Source organism: Numenius arquata, chromosome 6 (assembly GCF_964106895.1).
Source record: "Numenius arquata chromosome 6, bNumArq3.hap1.1, whole genome shotgun sequence".
In the NCBI taxonomy this organism is placed as follows: Eukaryota; Metazoa; Chordata; class Aves; order Charadriiformes; family Scolopacidae; genus Numenius; species Numenius arquata.
Window position 1 is genome coordinate 59,202,408 of NC_133581.1, and position 20,557 is coordinate 59,222,964.

Consider the following 20,557-nt stretch of genomic DNA (forward strand, 5'->3'; position numbering starts at 1 on the left):
AGTACTTCTCCCAGTTTGGGTCGGTACAGAGGTGCCAGCTGCCGTTTGTGAGTACCCGCCCCTTCTCCAGGCTGCTCTTCGTGTCTTCTCGGTCAAACGGGGAAGAGCCGCTGGCTGGTGCCCGCCGGGCCCGGGCCGGGGCTGGTCCTGCCCCTGCCCCTGGGGCCATGCCCCGAGGCCGGTTACCCCCCTCCCTCGGAGTTGCTTTCTGGAAGCCTCTTTCTGTGCTCCGGTCAGCTTTCTCTCCACCTTTAGTCCCTTTTCCTAGGGGGTGCCGCCGCCTGTCTGCGAGCTGTAGGCCTCTTGGAAGCTTAGTGGTTTCCACTGGCTTTGAAAGAGCTATAGAGAGCACGTCCTTCAGCTCCTGTTCATGCTGCCGTTTCCGAATAATTACCCTAAACGCGTTTTGGGTTCCTCTATCATCGTGTTATCTTTGTTCTGACAAAGAATAAAGCGTTTATGTGCCTGGTCTCATTAACCTAAAAAAATCTAAAGGTGTGGGTATGAACCTACCATCTCTTTAAAGCTGTGGGTTCATACCTCATCCAGGGTGTGGGGGAACACAAAACCTGCACCCTCTTGAGGATGCTCCCAAGCTGTCAGCTGCTCGGGCCTCTGTTGTTTAGGTTATTTATCTTCTGAGCATGTAGGTCAGGGATATTATGTAGTAATATCTAGTGCAGTTTGTAAGAGGTGAACAGTGGAAAAAAAAGTCTTCCTTTCTGACTGTTGTGGAGAAGTTGAAGGTCATTGCTGAAGGAGCTGAGGTTCTCCTGCGTGCTTTTGTTTCTCCATGTGAAGTAATGATCTGTTATATTAATCTCAGTGTGTAGTGAACTTCAGTTAGAGAGGTGAGGACTAGTTTGGAAATGGAGAAATGTAGTTTGAAAGAATTTGGTTCTTTCTGAACACCGAAGCCTAGGTGTCTGCCTGCCATGCTCTGTTCCTCAGGCCCAGGACAGAAGGCCTTGCTTCACTGTGAAGGCTGGCAGCTTACTGTAAACCTGCCGCCATCAGTGATTAAAGCAGAACTGATGTTATGTGTGTATGTTTTGATTCAGTGATTACTTGAGGAGCGTTCATTAACGCTTAAAACTGCCAGAGGTATAAAAATCTGCCAGCAGCATAAGACACCCTAATTAAGACATCACTAGGATACTGGTACCTGGCAGAGTGACTACACATAGTACCTTGTGGGTGAAAACATCACCGCTGTTTGGAATGGTTGGAAGTGCTGCCAGTTGCACCTGATGATGGGTGAACTCGATGGCAGATCTGTTGTCAGCTGTGATGGGGATCACAGTTGGGATCCTGGCTTTTCTGCATTTTCTCCTCTTTATTGAGAACTGTCTTTTCTGACTGGCAAATTATTTGTAAAAGTAATTTTTTTTTTTTTTTTTCTTTTTAGTGCAGTTAGTGGTTGTCATCTCGAATTGCAGCCTGCTTTCTTAGTGTCTTAAGCAGCAGCTTTACCTTGCTGAATGCTTTTCAAGGACTGTGGCAGGCTTATTTTCAAATCTGGCAGTCATTTAAATGTCAGTTCTGTTGTGACTGGCTTAATAGCAGATAACTACTGCAGTTTGAAACAACTGGCTATGCATTATTCCAGTCTTCAACTGTAATTTAAAATCTTAATTTTTTTAATGATTGCAGGACTCAAATTGAGAGAAAGGGATGCAGAACAGCCTCTGGTAGGCCCCCGCATGCTGTCAGTGAGAGTAAATGTCTTGAAGCGTGAAAAAAAGCTTCTGAAACAGCAAGCATCCTGATTTCTCTGATAACTTCTGAATTGCTAAATTGAATACCCACAGCAAGTTTTAACAGCCTCTGTGAATATTTTCTACAGTAATTGCATTTTATTTTTTTTAAACTGTTAACTAGGACAAAGATACAGGCTTTCACAGACGTTATTGCTGGATTAAATTCTCAACTCCACAAGAAGTTCAGAATGTGTTTCAGAAGGACTCCCACATACTTGAAGGTGCCAAGGTAATGTGCTAATTCTTTTAATGGAAGTAATGTAATGAGTTGAGCTCTTTAATTCTGCCTTTGGTTGGACACAGTAACACCAAAATATTGTCATACGTGTTCCAAATGCTGTTAAGCATTTTGTCACTTAGTATGCTTTTAATGTTTTTTAAATCATTAACATTTTTGTTTATTTCCCTGCTCAACTTGAATAGTTCGGGTCTGAGATCATATAGATACCACAGAGATCACAGATCAAAGATGAAAACCACTTGCTGTGCTAAGCTAAAGGAATACGAATGCAGTAAAACTGTTCAGGAACTGCCACACAACTAGTTATTGTTTGTAATACAGGTTTCTGCAGGTGGATTCCAACATTGAATTTGGCTGTTGGGTGGCAGGGGGAAGATGACAACATAAAGCTAAACTTTGAACTTTAGTGAAAACTTTTTTTTTTTTTTTCTTCAGCTCGTTTTGTACAGGGAAAATCAGCTGTCTGCTTTCATGTGGTCAAGATTAAAAAAAAAGCTATGCTAATTTAAAGTTATGTAACAGCTCTAACATTTTAAATGTTAGTAAAGGAAAAAAATAGGACACCAGCAATCTCAGTGCATTAGTGTATGGTATCGAGAGACAGTGTACACCATTAGTTAAAAACTTTTGGTCTAGTACCCATACAAAGGTGTCTGTCACTGACCAGTCAGTGCCAGGCAACTGTAACTTCACTCCAGCAAAGAAATGACCACCCCACAGCTTTCAAAACATTTAGTGTGCAGTGGTATTGAGAAGTAAGGATAAAAGGACAGTGAGTCAAGGGCAGCCCAAAGCTCTTAATAAATTAACAGGTCTCATGTCAAAATCATTACAAACTTGTACCTGGTACTGTCCCTGAATTGGGCAGATTACTAGGGGGATTTTATTGTGGACTTGTGTGTGCTTCAGCTGACCTGGTTACTCAGACCTAGTAGGACAGAGTGAAACCATGAGCCACAAGCAAGTTGGTAAAACAGACGTGATAATTCATGTCTTTGAAAGTATCAAAACAAGAAACTAGTCATCAGAAGGATAGTGAAGATTTCTTATTAGTTACTCAATGCTAGGAGATGGTAAGAGTGAAATGAATTAGCAAGAGACTTCAGGGATGCAGTGTGGTGACTGTGATCCAAGTATTTTGCTTGACACAGTTCATACCACTGCAGAAGTCTTTACTGGTTGTGGTTACTTCAGTACCTATTCCTAAGGAGAGCATGGCCTGCAAGTTACAGTTGTGGTGCAAAAATGGAAGCAGAAATTAAGGAGCAGTTTGCTGACTTCAGTCTTAAACTGTGACAAGCCAGGCCATAGGCCGATCCCTCATAAATTGGGCTGAAAATAACCAGAATGTTATCTGTCTGCAGTCATCAAGTACTAAGAATAGCACAGATGAGTATTTAGTGTCAATTTGTTGGAAATTATTGTGCTGCTTTTTATTCTTGAAGCTGTAAGATCGCCACATTCACTTCAGTGCCTAGGCTTCAAGGACTACACTCTCACAAGAGGTGCCGTAGCTAAGAGGCTTCTTTATAGTGAAATAAAAAGCAGGAGGCAGGCAGTCGTTAGCTTTCTTCATGTCTTAAAAAATGCAGTCTTCTCTAAAAGCAAAATACACGAGCACTTCTCCCACTTTGTTCTAGGCTCAGTTTAGACAGTTACCTTCTATTAGTTCCACTTGAAAGCGCAAGCTTTTAAGATGCATTTTGCCTCATAGGACTAGCACTTGCTGTGCAAATTATATTCAGCTTTCCCGTTAGGAGCTTAAGCAGTTGTGGTTATGGCTTGTGAAACTGAACCGGTTATAAACCCATCTTCTGCTTTCCATGTGAATGTTTTAGAAGATCTGAAATGAAAAATACCAAACCTTCTTGCCTATCTAATTTGAATAATTTCCATTGTTTTCAGCTCGCTCTCAAACAGCAGCCCCGTAGAAGACGCAGTCAAAGAAGGAATCAAAGTGAGTGAGCAGTGGAAGGAGGCTTTATTTCACTAAATGTAAGGAAACTAAAATAAAGATTACGGAGAAACTAAGAATGAGTATTTGTTTTAAAACAGAATCCAGCTGTTTCCCCTCCTTGTTCAAATAAACTGTATAGCCACACTAAAGAAACACTGAATCATAAACTCCCCAGCATCCATTACAGCGTAAGACAATAATTACATACAGCAGGAAAGCTTTTAACAGAGGGAGTAAAAGCTTCAGCTACCTACAAAAACTAAAGCTGTAGGAAGGGGCTACATTCTTACCCTGAGGTGCTGGGCAACAGGGAATCAGTCAAGTCAGAGCACTTGCTAAAGTGCTCAACTCCCTTCTGAAATGTTTCAAAGTGGTCTCCATTCCTCCACTCTCCAGGGGCAGCTGTCCTATGTAGAAGAATTAATGCGTGTATATATATCCACACGACAAGAGTTGTGAACTGCTGCATTAGCACGCCATCCCCCTCTGATATTAAAAATGCTTTCTGCGTGAAGTCCAAGCTTGTAGTCCATTTCTCTACCTTTGAAGGAGCAGAGGCATTCAGTCCTTCCTCCTCTTTTTGCTCTCATGCTCGTGTTCCTTAGGGCGGCTGCTATCCGATGGCCGTTTAGAACCACCGTGCTGCTTGGCTTCTTCCAGAAACTTGTCCAAACCGAATGGATCCTCCTCAAATTGAACTGGTCCGTCTCTGCCCCTCCCTCTGGTGTTACGATCAGAGTTAGAAAACTCTTTGTCAGGAACAAACCTGCAGAAGAAGAGGTGATACTCAGTTGATTGTAACTTCAGAGTACTAATTAAGAATATTTCTTAGGTTTATTTTCTTACCTATTGGTCTTTATTCGAGCCTCTAGATCATCACCATACATGTCCTTATCCACATTTTTACTTGGCCTGTAGATGTTCTGGGCCATATCCTTGCCACTTCTCCAAGGTTGGTCATAAACATTATAAATTTCATCTTCTCCTCCAGCAAAGCCACTGTCCATACCCTGTGAAGAACAACAGCAGCGTAACACAACTGAGTCTGTAAAACTTCAGCTAATTTATTTTAACCTCAAGATCTACTGATGGTGTCACACAGATACATAGAGATGGTACTGTGTGATTTACTATTGATTTCAGATGAGTTCAAGCACTTCATTAGGATATGAGTGGTTTTGGGTCTGGGATTAAGGCCAGAGAACATGACACAATCATTATTACAAGCCTCGGTCAGGGCCAATTCTGCTCTTCCAGAAAGCAACAGAAAGAATTACCGGCCATTCATGTTTAAGAGTAATGGATCGTTTCAGTCTGCCCTGCAAGTACAGCTGTCTGTAACAGCCAAGTACAACCACACAGAAGTGTGTATTATTTAGAATTTTTGCAAAACATGATTTAAACTGACTGATCCAAATCACACAGAGGTTTATATAAACTCTGAAAGTAGAAGTGCCTGCCCATTCTTCACTTTTCATTCATCAGCTTTCCCTCCTGCCTGCAAGCCCTCCACTGGAGACGTGAAAAAGAATTACTGACAAACTGCAGGTCTATTCAGGGACTTTCTGAAGCCTAATATACTTTTTCATCTCTGAATAGAATAAAGTTCAGGGAAAATAAATATTGCTGTTAACTATTTATATCTTCAGAAGGATTTTTAACATAAGCAATATTGGGAATAGGAAATATTTACTTGCTTCACCCTTGGAGCAAGTTTTCCTTATTCAGATTGTACATTTGTACAGAAGAAGAAAATGGGGTCACTGCAGCCTGATGGCAGAACAGCTTCTTTCTCCCCACTCCCCAGTGAGAAAAAACACAATAAAAACACTTAGATCCAGTTATGCATTCAGAATATGCTATTTTTGTCACATCAGCTATGGATAAAGGAGATCTCCCAACCAGTTACGTAGAGCCTTCTTTCAGAGTGTACCCATACCAGCCAGGAGACCAGTGTCCCGTGGGTATTCTGGCCATACCCACTAAGGAGGGACAAGCATGTTCTCACAGAAACCTACACACCTAGGAAAAGGTATTTTTACCTTGCTCTGGTTGAACAGCCTCTGGTCGTACTGGAGTTCATTGGATGGCCTGGGGTTGGGTACCCCTAGGGCAATAACTTCACTAATATCTCTGTTCTCATTTCTCTGCAGCTTTGACCTGAATTAAAAATTTCAAGTTTTATTAGGTCAGTAAACCAAATTTGTTGACATGCTCAACTGCAACCTGATCCTGTAGCAGTTGCTAACAGTTTGCCTGTTCTGGAGCCAGGTTCTGACTGTTGCCCTTCCTTACTAGGTAGCATTTAAAATTTATCTCTTGGCACAGGAAACATTTGGGAAAGTTATGTTCAGCTGGGCATTACGTTTAAATTTGCCTTCCACTATCTGCAATTTACATCAAGCTGACTCGGTCTAAAATGTCATATTTTTTGCAAGAACCAGTGTAATTATATTCTGGGAAGGCCGAGCAATCTGTTTTTTAGATATTGGAGATTTTAAGCCTCCACAAACCATTTGTGCTCAGAAATCTCACTGGCTTGGGCAAAGAAGATACTTCAGCCTATACTCATAAACCTAAGCTTACTTCAAATGAACAGCTTCAAGAAACAAAGCCACTACTGATACTCTGGTCTCACTGAAGTTATAGGATCCAGGTTTCAACCTTTGCTGTCAACATGTTATTTAAATCTGAATATACTGAAGTTCTGCTAAAGAAGAACCCACGCAAAACTCAACAGACACCCTCTCCTCCATTCATCTGGAAAATGCCAAATTTAGAAGAGAGTACCGCAGTACGCTAACCCAGTAATGCCATTTCAGACAATGAATGAACAGTGCTTCGTACCAGTGAATATCTCCACAAGGTAGTACTGAGGCATTCACATCAAGCAAAAGGAAGCCCAGTGTAACGGTTTCCCCAGTGGGGCACTGGGCCACTACAGGAATAAAGCTGCTTTCTTTGGTGACTCACCTTTTGTCAGGGGCTGCCCTGGAAAGATTTCTGTCGTGCTGTCTCTCTTTGCGCCGGTCATGTCTGATTTCATCTCTTTCTCTAGCTTCTCCATCCTCTGAACAAACGCAAGATTGTTGATTATAGATAAATATTGGAAGTTTGAATTAACTATGCCCCAGACATTGGCACAGTGATTCAATTCAGTATTCTTCTAAAGAAGAAAAGTGACCTGTAGCACTATTTAAAACGTTACGCTTTAAACAAGCTGAACACATGGGAAACCACAGCTTTCTTATGCCACAACCTCAAACTTTACCATCAAGTAAAGAAGTGAAGAACAGAAGTCATGCTTAGAAATGACAGTTGATATTTAGGTATTGTAATTTCTCAGGTTATTTCTCCAAATGCACTTCAGAGAGTGGTAAGAAAAACCACAGCATCTTAATAACAAAGTAATGTACCTTTTTCAACATGAGTTTTGATCCCTGCTCTTCTCTCCCTGGCTTTCTGAGCCATTTCTCGGAGCTTTTCCTCATGTTTCTCCTTTTCTTTCTGAGCCATCTTCCTCTCCACCTGGGCACGCATCTCTACTGCCTCACGAGCCTGCACACATAAGACATCATGAAAAAGACAGAAAGTTAGTGCCTGGGATGCAAGCAGATCTTCTGTCATGGAGCTCTCCAGTAAAACAGGGCAGGAATTAAGCCACAGAAGATATTCAAGGCCAGGCAGCCACGGCTGTCAGAGCTGAGAAACATGACCCACCACCTCCAATAATTTAACCCACACTGAGCCACCGATGTCTTATGTTAGCCAAGAAGCAGGACAAATCAAAAAGCCGTAGCCCATTCACAGTTGATTTTCCCAAGGAAATTAAACATACAAAGAAGGTAAAACCACACGTAGCGAAACAGTTTAACAACCACCTGACCTTTCTGTCAGCGATATAGAGCGCCTCAGCAAGCTTGGCAAAGTTTTCATTGATATGAACAGTCTGCAGTCCTCGGCCGTCTGCAGCCAGACGCTTGTCTAAGGGAATGGTGTAACCCTAGAGGGGAAACAGAGAGGCAGTTAATCACACAAACTAACTCAATTTGGAATAACAAACATTTATTGTGTAAGAAAGCAAAACACACACACAAAACTCACAGCCCATCATTAATACACCTCGATGGACCTCCTTTATATGTACTTCAAATTCATTCCAGGTAATCCTAAGGTTTGCTCCAATTCCACACTCCCCCCAAATCTGAATCACAATTTCCCTTCAAGTTACATCTTAGTACAAATAATAAGTTTTCATCTCCAGAAGTCCACTCTTTGCTTTGTGTTAAGAACTACAGATAATAGCTTTCCCAGTCTCTAAGCTGTTTTACCATTTGTGCTTCAAAATTGTTTTCCCTAAACTGTTTTAATACCTGTTAAGATGTTACCTGATTCCAAATGCTAAAGTAAGGGGCAAGGCTGCCAGCAAAATAAAGACACTAAATGCCAATTCTTGCTTTCAAAAGCTGAAGCCTAAAATTATTTATAGATGATATTTTAAGATTCTTTAGTGAGCTCTACAAAATTTTTGCTTTGGTTTTAGCATCTGTAACCTAAAATTTGATCTACTAATTAGCATCAGTCCCAGTTATACAGCTGTGTTGGGGGTAGAAAAAAAAAAAAATAACATCCAAACGTGCAGCTTTTCCTTCCTCCATTTGAAGAGGCTGCCTCACGACAAGAGCTTGGTAAGTTTGAGAATGATTAGACCAGTTACTGCAGCAAATTATAAATTCTCCCATCTCCCTGAACATAAACTCACTGGCTGATAAAAATCAGAAGGGACAGGAAATACCTACTTAAACAAGGAACAGAAAAAAATAACTAAGTTAACCAGTGATGAAAATTAATTAGTGAAAGAATACAAAGAGAACTTTCCAGAAATTTGGACTGCAGCATTGAAAAGAAACGTGCTTGGTTCTTTATAAATCACCCTTCCCTTTTTCAGTTTAGATGGCTTTACTTTGGGAGCTCCAGAGACATTGGTTTCTGATTCCACACGCTGCACTATTACAGGGATTTTACCTAATGCCAATTTTCCTCTCAAAATGCATAATCTCTGCCATGAAGTAATATATTCTCTCTCAGTTCTATACTCCTGTCAATCTGACAACCCCTATATGCCAAAGAGAAAAACAGAGTTGTAGAATCATTTGTTCTCCGTGCTGGAAGCAGCCCGTTTACCTAACTCTAGAGGTTTAAAACCAGTATTATTCAAGCTTAAATCATTCACAGAAGTCTCCCAGCACAGCACAACATTAGATAGGTGAATTTATGACAACTTAATTACCTTTGCATTTTTCCAGTTTGAAATGCACGGAGGAATTTTCCACTCTTGCTGTTCTTTCACAGTCATCTGATTTAAGAGAAGCAGCAAAGTCATCTTTAGATTTACAGCAAAAGAAAATACTGTTTTCTTTCTCAAAGGCAGCTACAAAACTATTGAAATAGCGTACAAAGATCAGGGCACTGCTACAAAAAAACCCGACTCTTCTTTAGCGGCAATAAGATGTGCGTTTCTGCACAGTACCTTTGCCAACATTGAATAAAGTCAGGACAGCTTTTCAGCTGTCTTCTTAAACTCCCATCCCACAGGCCAGAACTCCCAGCCGGCTGGTTAACACCTGCACATTTAATGGCAGTTCAGGTTGGAGGAAACTGATGAACCACCACTAGACTGATCTCTCAGGAGCTAATCCAAGTTAGTGTTACCAAGGCTTAGCTTAATAGTGTTGACTAAAAGCAGCATCAGTGTGCCAAGGCTAAAGCCTCAGTCAACAAAGCCCTGCCGTGAACAACTCCAGCAACGCAGCCCTGCATAAAATATATGGGAAATCTACTCAACCTTTGACAAGGTACATAAAAAAAGAGAGCTACTTTCAGAACTGCCCAAAAAACCAAAAAAACTGCACTGGGCACCAAGTTTTTCACTTAATATCACATCAAAAGAACGTGAAGGTGCACAGACATAAACTAGATCAAATTAGAATTTGTGAACTCATCTAGAATTCAAAACTGAGAACAGCTCTGGCATTTCATACCTTTCTACTAGGAGAGTGCATTACAGGTGCTGGAGGAGAAGGTGGTCCACGAGGAATCTTCTTGTTAATCCTGAACAATTAAGAAAACAATTACAATCAGCATATTGTATGGAAATACACTTCACACACTTCTATTTTCCATGAACAACTTTTTGTTACTTGAATCTTGGAGGCTCCATAGGGTCCTTCTGCATTTCCACCATCCGAATAACTCTCTGTTTCGCTCCAGAGTTGAAGGCAACGCCTTGCTGAGACGGTGTGTACCTGAATAAAACAAAGTGCTCAGTTCTCTGCACACAGCTATTCCTTGCCCACTCCATTTTTACTCAGTTCACTGCTCTAACTGAATTTTCGTTTTATCCACACCAACTTAAGATTTTTCCACTGAGAACACCAGGAGCAGGTGGCTGCACAGAGGATAGTGGACCAAATGCAGAGAATCAATGACACCAGACAGAATGTCATCTTCCCAGGGCTATATTCTCCTCTTTCAACCCAGATTCTGAAGTAGAAGAAAGAAACTAACAGAGTACACAGAGCCCGTCACAATACTCTTTACCCGTATCTGTGAATCCTTGGTGACTACTTACTGGTTATTAAGAACCTCTTCACATACTTTTTTCAGAATTCACCTCAGGCCAAGTCTAACCCTGCCATGAAATTTTTCTGTGTTTGCAGCAGAAAATCATCATAAATGAGGATCATCCTCCTAGGAATTCCAATTCTTTCTGATTGCTCGTTTTATATGAGGGAAGAACTTTATTACATGCCTTGTCTTACCTTGAAACTCCCAGTAAAGACACTGTTTTCAGGGCAACACCATTAATAGTGCTCCCTGACAAACCTACATTTTGCTGCTAAAACAGTAATTTCTCCACAAAGTGCCACAACTCATGACATGTTAAGACGTATTTCAACACATTTCAAACCAGGTTATCATTAGTGGGTTAATTCAAAACACATAAGCCCATTTTGCATTACTTCCAGAAGAATGGAATTCAAGAGGAATTTCTGCTCTCAGAAATTCAAGTAATATCCCAATTTTAATCAATTTTATGTATAACAACATCTTACGCACACACCAACACTACATACCGAATGTACTGTGCAGGAGCCAGTTTGTCAGCTGCTCTAACCGGCATGGCTGCTGCAACTTTTTGGGAGACCGATTTCTCCAAGGCTGCTCTTGTCTTCTCTGTTATCTGAAGACAAAAATAGCACAGGATGCATCTCATCACACAAACAAGACATACAATATGCCACTCACAACTGTGCACATCAGCATGCGTAATACCTCTCTAATTGCCTCCTCATCTGGTCTTTGCAGTTCAGGATCATCCACATTCATGACCTCTTTTGGCACAAGATCTGTGTATTTGCTGTAAATAACCTGGAAGACATTATGTTTTATCAGGCTGTTGAACACGAATAAATGTACATATATCTAAGGAAATGTTTCAGGCCTAGTTTATACTTGTTTACTAATGAGTATACTAATGAGAACTTGCATCCAGCTCTAAATGCATTACAATTACATATTCTTCAATGACTCCCATAGAATAAGAATTTACTCAAACCCATTTTACACATGGAAAACTTGAAGAAAAGAAGCAATTTGATTAAATATAATTACGTAAATCACTCTCAGATCTGAGGTTAGACACCAGTTTCCTGCTTCACCTTTCTACTCTCTTCCTTTTTCAGGGTCCCTAAGACAGGAAAAAAAAAAAACCAAACCCCACATTTGTACTTCTTTTTTCAAGGATTACTTAAGAATTTGATACAAGTGGTTTTCAGCATCTGGATTTTTTTCATTTCATTGTATTTCCTATTTTGTTGACAAAAATAAATGCTTGAGAAATGAGTTCTTGACGCTTTCCCTTCTATAGGTACTTCAGTCTTCATACAACACCGCTAGCTCTCAGTAGCTTTAAGCCCCAATTTTAAATAGAAGAACACCACTATTAGATGGCTACAGGGAAAAATTTATTGCATTGCATTAATGCTTCACATTTGTCCAACAAAATAACATCAGAAAGTCTTAGATCAAAGGATTAGAAGCCATTACAACTATTATTTCAAGTTTATTGTAAAATGCATGTCTAACTATGAAACTGACCTTTAGCCTCAGCATTAATTTGTCACACAAGAGCCATTTACTGCTTCTCAGACTTCGCTCCTAAAATTTTCATCCTCTGAATTAGTATAAGTAATATCCTTGTTCCTCACATGCCGAATGAAGGACATCTGAAGAGCAGTGCTCCTCTAAGGTAATTAACTCTGTCCAAGTGTCTTGCTGCATGAAGAACAAAGTATGCTGCAAGAGCTCAGAGTATCTCAGAAGTCAAAAACTACAGTACACTGAGGTACAAATGAGCTCCATGAACTATTTAAACCCTAAAGTACTGCATGCAAATGGAAAGCTGCATTAATATGGAAGAAATTCATAACATAGATTAAACAAGGCTGAACCTATAAAAAAATTTTGTCTCCATCAAAAACTTGACACATTTCCATGTTCTAACTGGAGTCCTTATTGAGGTGATACAGACAGGCAGAGAAAGATGTTGCACTGTGTTGTTCTTCTAGATATATACCTTATTTTAACAGTAATGTTGAGACATTTTACTAATCTAAGACAAAGAGGAGACTGGAATTGTTTGATATTGTTGTATCCCCATTCACTACCGTTTTTCATCTATGAAATTTAAAAGGAAGCACATGTTTCAGATATTCTGCCTTCTAGGCAGAAATGAAATGCTCAATTTTTGGTAAAGCTACATGATGCCCTCTCTGGCTGGCGCAGCAAATAGAAATCTGCACACCACTGCCATGAGAAAGAGAACAATCTTGCCTAACTCACTGTGTAAGATCCTGTAGCTCATGGTGGGACTTAGACATCAATCACACTCAAGAGTTTCACAAGACACCCAATAGACTCAAGTGTCTTGACAGAAATATCTTTATTTGTAACACACAAATCTCTCCCCTCAACATATTTTATTCTACATATCCAGAGCAGCCCTGTAGCGTGCTCATCAATCCTATGTGTAAATCAAGAAGCTTCCATCAAGCACTGCAGAATGAATTGCTTCTTTGTCAAAGAATGGTTTTTCCATATGAAGCATATAACATTTTAGAAGTTACTACAATTACCTGGTATTAAGCCTGGCACACACACTAGAGAAAAAGTTGGCAATAAGCTCTCAAAGCAAGCTCTACCACAAAGGTAAATACATGATGAGTAAAGAATACTTTTGATTATTTTAGTTATATTCATGTTCTCTTGGTCTGTTCCATTGCTATAACTGGGGTTCCTTCAACATTGGAACTACTCTCTCTTGTGTTTCAATTGAATTCACAATCTTGAGGAAAAAAAAAGTAGGTAAGATTTGTGGTTCTTTTTTTCTCCCTTACCATCTAAGCTGCAGCCTTGTGCCACCAAGAAATCCAACTCCTGCACAGAAAAATCATCCTTCCCAGAAGATAAGTAATGGACCTAAATAGTTCCACTCCTTGATTACACTCTCTCTTCTGTCTTAAGCACTTATATGTTCTTATTTTCCTAATAAGGGGACATAGCATCAGTCTCACCAAAATATATCAATTATTGATGCATTATTTTAGCCCGGCTTTCAGTCATGTGAGTAGAGAAAATATTGGAAGAATCTACAGCAGCACAAGACCTAACCACATGGCTAATGCTGGAAATACTTCATCTGGACAACCCAACGGAACTCCATCCTCGGATCCATAAGGTCATGCATCCGGGTTCGTCAATGTTATCCAGCATTTAGTGTCTAGCAGACTTTCTGCCAGCAGCTTCTACTTTTGCAGTGCTGACAAGCCATCTAGATACAGGGTCTGGGTAATAGAACAGCTGCCTCTACAAGGCGACAGAATACTAAATTCAACTGAAAAAAATCCATAAGCTGTAGCAAAAGCAAAATTTGCTTCCTAACTCAGACCAAACAAATAGCTCATAGAATAGGTTCAGAACCTCCATCTCATTTCTGGCAGGCTGCTAAGTATCTGTTTCTCTTAGTTCTAAGTATTAAGATTGAAGACAAATTTGAATTATGACTGCAGCTTTCAGGATAATGAAAGTTCTGCATGTGATCCTACTGACACTGTACTATTGTACTATTAGAAGTTCTCTCTTACAGAAAATATTCCACGTTATTCAACCCAACACAGATCACTGAAGAACTTCTCCCTAGGACATCTCTGCCAATACTTTCTATCTCATACCAAAAAAAAAAAAGAAAAAAAAAAAAGCAAGCAATAATAGCTCTGCTACTTCCAGTGAAGTTGTTCCAAATATTTAATTTTCCTCCAGTTTTACTCCCCCTTGAATCACAATACTTCATCTTTAGTCTCAGCATTTACATCCAGCTGGATGCAATCAGAATCAAGTTGAGTCAGAGGGCAGAGCTTATGGTTAGGAAACCCTAACTCCAGTTCTACATAGACGAGTTTTGGAAAAGCCACACATCTCTTCCATCCTGGTAAATACGGCTACAAAATGCGAGCAGTTAACTCCCTCTTTAGATTTCCTTTGCATTACCCTATTCTTTACAGGAGATGCTATAACAAGCAGCTGGTCATACACTTGGTCATGTCAGTTTTCTGGCCTCCAACTTCAAGAGAATTAAAGTTTTAATGTAGTCCACTTTGTTACATCAGAAAAGGCAGACGTAAATACTCCTCAAAGTGGACTTAGGAAACCCAAGTACCTGGTCTCCTCAATACTCGTTAGGACTTCAAGATAAAGTGTCATCTGCTTGTTTCTAGAAAGGCTACCATATATGGAAAATTGAATGATGGTTCCCATTAAACTCAATGAGAATCTTGCTATCAATGAACTTTGCACAAAAATTCTGGAGTATAACCACTGGCAATAATTTCTGCCACAATTAAAAAAAAGGGAAAAAAAAAAACAGAGCCCCCAACAATATTAATAATATTGAAAGCAGCCAGAAACTTCCAATGTTAAATTAGCAAGACACAAGGTGTAGTACTGTGAAAACTGAACTGTGTTTTCTGTCTTTGCCCTCTTGCCATACAATGAAATGAGGCTGCCGGTGCTCAGGCCTGTTTTCAGTTTCTTGCCTTCACTGGGGAGCTCTCTAACGACAGTGGCTAAGCTACGGAGTAAGCTTTGGGTAGAGACTCGCACCATTTTTGCCTTACCTTTCAATTACATAAACAGTGAGAATCACACAGTGATCCCTGTCAAAATGCTTATGTCTAACATTATCCCAGTTCTTAAACTGTAAGAAAACAGGATGTAATCCATTTGGCTAATGCCAGACCAATGAGCTGAAGGGCATGCAGTGTGTACATATAACTTCTCCAGGTATACATGCCAGTCTACGTATTTGAAGAAAAAATACCTTGTCCTTTGATTGTCCTTGTCGAGCAATTGCATCGTATTTTATTTTTCCTTCTGCATCCACCTGAACAGCCAAAGCATTGGACATTTTCTTCTTTCGGCCCATATCCAATGGATACTGGGCCACATGAATTTCTGGGAAGGCGCCCCCATCTCCAAAATCCTACACAAAAGAAGAAGTAGTGAATGACTGAAAGACAAAAACACGATATAACATTTGCACACGTGGGAAATGGAATGAAGGAGTGGATTGAGTTTAACAAAATGAATCATTGCCAGAATGTGCTAGTAACTGATTATTTTAGCTGGTAAGAGAACAACAGACTATACAACTTACAGTTTCTAAAAATGAAAGACACAGAAACGCATAGACATCTTCAGTAATTATTCCCCGCACAAAGCAAGAGCCCATATCACTGACTAGAATGCGCAGGCACTACCATGCTACAGACAATACATGATTAAGTATTTAATTCACATGTGAGTTACTAATCAGAACTTCAAAAATTTACCTTCTGCAATAAAGCAACTGTGGCAATACTAAAATTACATGAGCAGCAATTTTTTAATGAAAATTTCTACTCATTTTTTGTTGCTTTTCACATCATAACGAAGTGAATAAGTTAAAAGCTTTCCATTCCTTTCAAAGCCTGTAGCTCATAGCTTTACAATGATACGAATGCCAAGCTATCCCATTTCCTTTCTCTGATGTATGAATACATTGAAAATTGGGCCAGCGCCCAACAGCCCAATATTCTTAAAGTTTATTTCCTCTCTTGTTCAATGTGTTGCTGTAAAAGCACTTAATGGACAGATAACCAAAAGACCTCTTAAAGCAGACTATCCTGACTCAGTAACACTGAGGATGCACACAGAATTGGTACTATTCATAAAACAACTTCAGGCTACAGTTTCAAATGCAATTCTTCAGAGGAAACATTTGCTGAAAGCAGCACGAGCATCTCCCCCTCCCTCTATTGCAGTGGCACTGCTTATGTGGAGTCTGATTAAGAAATACATTCCTCTTCTTCTCTGATTTGGTTAATTAGGTAGGCTGACCTCCCTCCATGTTCACCATGTGACCACATAGTTAACACCACTGCAACAGAGAGCACGGACTGAGGCTGGAATAAATGAGGAAAACACTTCCTTCCAAAGAAAAACATGCTTATGTCAGCTTAAAGCGCTCATTAAATCCTCATACAGATTCAGTTATTTAAAGTCTTCCACTGGATGTCCCACATTCAACAATTAGTTACAGAATCAATGTTAAAATATTAGCCAGAACAAAAGTAAGTCACTCTTCAAAATTTTTTGCATAACTCTTGATCTATTAAGAACAGATTTTGTCTCTTCCAATGATGGCATTGCAGGACCACTGGACAAACATTATGCTTTGGAAACACTTACAGCCCTTGAATAATTTGCATTTGTTTATGAGGCAGAAAGGAATCCTTAACAGTCTTTTTGAGGCGTGCATCACTTTGTGGCCCAGTGATGCTGGAAACAAAACCTTAACAAAACCTTAACAAAACCTTCATCACCTGACTTCTTAAGTTCTTTTGCTAACATTTAGAAATAAGCACTAAAATACTAAATTTAGTAATCCAAGATTGGATGCTTTATTAAATGCTAAACCTAGATAAAGATGTTTTATTTTAGGGAACCACTGGATCTACTATTTAAAGTCACCTTATCTAGCACTAATGGATCACCATGGTACACAGTTGGATCCATCTTTACAGAAATGGGACTCAAATATAAACAAGAATAAGGCTGTTACTAGCTCAGGAAAGGATGGCATTTGGGGACAATGCAGGATCACACATGAAATACTGTATCAAAACCTTAACAGCATGCCTTGTCCCAAAAGCGCTGGTGTCCGATGCATAACAACACGTCTCAGATGTTATGTGAAGTATCATTTCAAAATCTGCAAGGTTTTGTGGCTCACAGTGAGAAACTCTGCTAAAATAGTTTTGTAATGAGAGCTATACACCTGTATTTTCCCTTCTGCCTTTCAAGATTTCCAGCTGAAATTATGTTAAACTGACAAGGACTACAGCCAAATACACACAACATTGTCCAAAACCCTTTTGCCAGTAACATACTTTGAAAATTAATACCTGACAAATTTAAGTCTCCTTCCAACTCTTAACAATTTTCTCCCCACTAGTAGCTATCTTTTGTTACGCTAAGAACAGAATACACATGACCACTCTGTTCTCTAATATACACATGTTGACTTATTCCAACTATAATCTGGAATGCGTACTTAACAAATAATGACACAGAAACAATACAGACGTCTTTGTTGGAGGATCCTTGCCCTTCACAGACTGTAAGATGAAAGGACCATAGATCTACCTCCGTATTACAATACAACAATCTCTGAAGGGAATAATCCTTATAACGTTCTGATTAAACACTTTAAGTAATCTGGCGAATAGAACAATTTGCCCCAACCCAAAAATACACCCAGCAGTCTGGATGGAAATTCTGCATGTGGTAAGGCTTTGCACAACTCTGTGCTACATTCAAGATGTTCAGAGTTTACTTCTGCTCACTAATACAATGTGAATTTAAATATCTACCTCTAGCACTCGTGGTATCCATCCTTTCCGGTAACCGTATGGGGGAGGTTCCCGTCGTGATGAGACTAGAGCAGTCTGCCTAGATCTTTGGGCTCTTGCTCTTTCTTCTAGTTCTAGTTGGTCTTGAGACAGTTGGGTTGGAGCTGGTAAAAAACTGCACATCCACAGACAGCCACCAAAAAGAGAAAGACATAAAAAGTTAATTCTGATTATTTGATTCAGTTACACTGAAATACTCTTGAGCCTACTACTAAGTTATTACATTCTCTGCAATCACTCTATACACATTAAAAAACAATTTGTGAGATTTAAGTTTTGCGACCATAAACCTGATTGCAGTAACTTCTGAGATTATATAGGTACAAAAGCAACATGTGCTGTCTCAGCATTCTGGAAGCTCCCTATAAAATCTGATGCTAAATACATCCACATTAACATCTTGTTTGAACGGGACTATGTGACAATGCCAGTTCTCTAACGGGAATGTCACAAACGACTGTGTATTCTTTCCACCACTACAACGCAAGAGAAGAAAATATACCCTAGTGCCAACGACTCCCCCTTCCTTTCAATGCAAATGCCCACAACGAGATCTGTCAACAAGCCCCCCCTTAGCACCAGATACCTCCGGGCCAAAACCAATTAGTCGCAACACAATTTCTTGACTTCCCATTTTTCAGCTGGTCTAAACTAAGGGGCCCTTTTCCGCGTTTTTTAAGGAAGCCTGCACCCCCGAGAAAGCCGGCATTCAGGGGCGGCCACTGAAGCCGCGCTCCTCAGTCTTGCGAGGGACGCAGCAGCTCGTAACAAAGACTTCTCAACCCCGCTCCCGGTAAGGAAACCCCGACAAAACCCCACGGACCCGACCAGGGACCCAGCCGAGGAAGGAGGAGGTCCTTCTTCCCGCGGAAAACACGCGAGACAGGCAGAACCCCGCACCAGCGGCAGTACCAAACACCCCCTCCCACCAGGGCAGGGCAGCTCCCCCAGCCCCGACCCGGCCCAGGCCGCGGCCCGGCCTCCTCACCGCCCAGCGGGCCCACTGCCTAGGAGAGGCCGCAGCCCCGCAGGGCGCTCCCTGAGTGCGGCCTCTCTTGTCGGCCGGAGCCTCGTACAGCAGCTGGGAAGCCGCGAGCAGGCCGGGGGGAGACGAGACACCCGAACTGGGCCGGACGAGGCCAGCCAGACCCACCTGGTGAGCGCCATCTTGCCGCCTCCGTCGTCTTCTGGGGAGCCAGGCCGCGGGGGCGGTCGGGCGGGGGGGGGAAAGGGCGGTGGCAGAAACTGCGCATGCGCCACGCGGCCCAGCGGCTTGCTGGGAGATGTAGTCTGGTTGACGTCGCAGTCACCGTGATTGCGCGCGCAGAGCGCAATGCGTCATGGGAGGCGTCGCTTTTCCACTCCGGCGGCGCCCGGGCGGAGGCGGTGGGAGGCTGAACGGGCGGGAACGGCCTTTCGGCGGAGGGGGCGGCCCTAAGGGCCATGGCTCGGGCGGGATTACTCTTCGCTGGGTGAAAAAACCGGCTGGAGGGCCGGGCCCAGAGAGTGGTGGCGAATGGAGTTAAATCCAGTTGGCGGCCGGTCACGAGCGGTGTCCCCCAGGGCTCGGTGTTGGGGCCGGTTCTCTTTAACATCTTTATTAGTGACCTGCATGAGGGGATGGATTGCACCCTCAGTAAGTTTGCAGATGGCGCCAAGCTGGGCGAGAGCGTCCACCTGCTTGAGGGTGAGAAGGCTCCCTGGAGGGATCTGGACAGGCTGGATGGATGGGCCGAGGCCAACGGTACGATTCGGTCTCTTCTCCCAAGTCACAGGCGATAGGAAAAGAAGAAACGGCCTCAAGTTGTGCCAGGGGAGGTTTAGATTAGATATTAGGGAAAATTTTTACATTGAGAGGGTTAATTAAGCATTGGAACAGGCTGCCCAGGAAGTGGTTGAGTCACCAACCCTGGAGGTATTTAGAAGACGGGTAGACTAGTGCTTAGGGATGTGTTTTTTTCCAGTGTTATGTTAATGGTTAGACTTGGTCTTAAAAGTCCTTTCCAACCTAGACAATTCTATGATACTATGGTTGGGACATGAGAGAGAAGGGAAGAAGAGAGATTGAAAGTGCTGTAAAAATATATTGATTTAAAATAAAAAAAACTTCTGTATTAAATGCCAAGAGTTGTACTGTATATGTGTAATGGGGATCCATATGTTACATAGAAGTTTTTTTAAATCAAGCCGGAGATGCATGCTTTAAGAGTATAGTTGAAATGTGGAAAAGGGGAAAAAATAACTTCCCAGAGAATTGTAGTGGGAACTAGGTGGAGCTTTACATGGATAAATTGCTATTCGTTTTGAAGTGGTGGTATATGGCACCATATATATAAAAAAGAAATGTAGTTATTAAATAGTAACTCCTATTGTTAGAATCGTAGAATGGCTTAGCTTGGAAGGGACCTTAAAGATCATCTTGTTCCAACCCCCTGCCATGGGCAGGGACACCTCCCACTAGACCTGGTTGCTCAAAGCCCCATCCAACCTCATCTTGAACACTTCCAGGGATTAGGCCTCCACAACTTCC

At 41.3% G+C, this 20,557-nt stretch overlaps 1 protein-coding gene across 1 annotated transcript; it reads right to left on the reverse strand.

The window, feature by feature from the left end:
* Window positions 1-3,960: 3,960 nt before the first annotated feature.
* Window positions 3,961-19,223, reverse strand: SNW1 (SNW domain containing 1). Its single transcript, XM_074148413.1, has 14 exons — window positions 19,181-19,223; window positions 17,989-18,142; window positions 15,396-15,557; window positions 11,294-11,389; window positions 11,095-11,201; window positions 10,159-10,263; window positions 10,000-10,069; window positions 9,249-9,314; window positions 7,845-7,961; window positions 7,375-7,516; window positions 6,932-7,028; window positions 6,001-6,118; window positions 4,805-4,968; window positions 3,961-4,724 (listed from the first exon to the last, which is right to left on the reverse strand). Exons 1-14 carry the CDS (start codon window positions 19,192-19,194, stop codon window positions 4,520-4,522), a joined length of 1,617 nt encoding a protein of 538 aa, XP_074004514.1. The 5' UTR covers window positions 19,195-19,223; the 3' UTR covers window positions 3,961-4,519.
* Window positions 19,224-20,557: the final 1,334 nt, after the last annotated feature.

What these genes read in the sequence shown, in the direction of transcription:
- SNW1 (XM_074148413.1), bottom strand. An exon ending in ATGAGGAGGCAATTAGAGAG is followed by an intron (nt 11,202 to 11,293) that starts GTATTACGCATG and finishes TTTTGTCTTCAG; the next exon opens with ATAACAGAGAAGACAAGAGC. An exon ending in GGCTGTTCAACCAGAGCAAG is followed by an intron (nt 4,969 to 6,000) that starts GTAAAAATACCT and finishes TGTTCTTCACAG; the next exon opens with GGTATGGACAGTGGCTTTGC.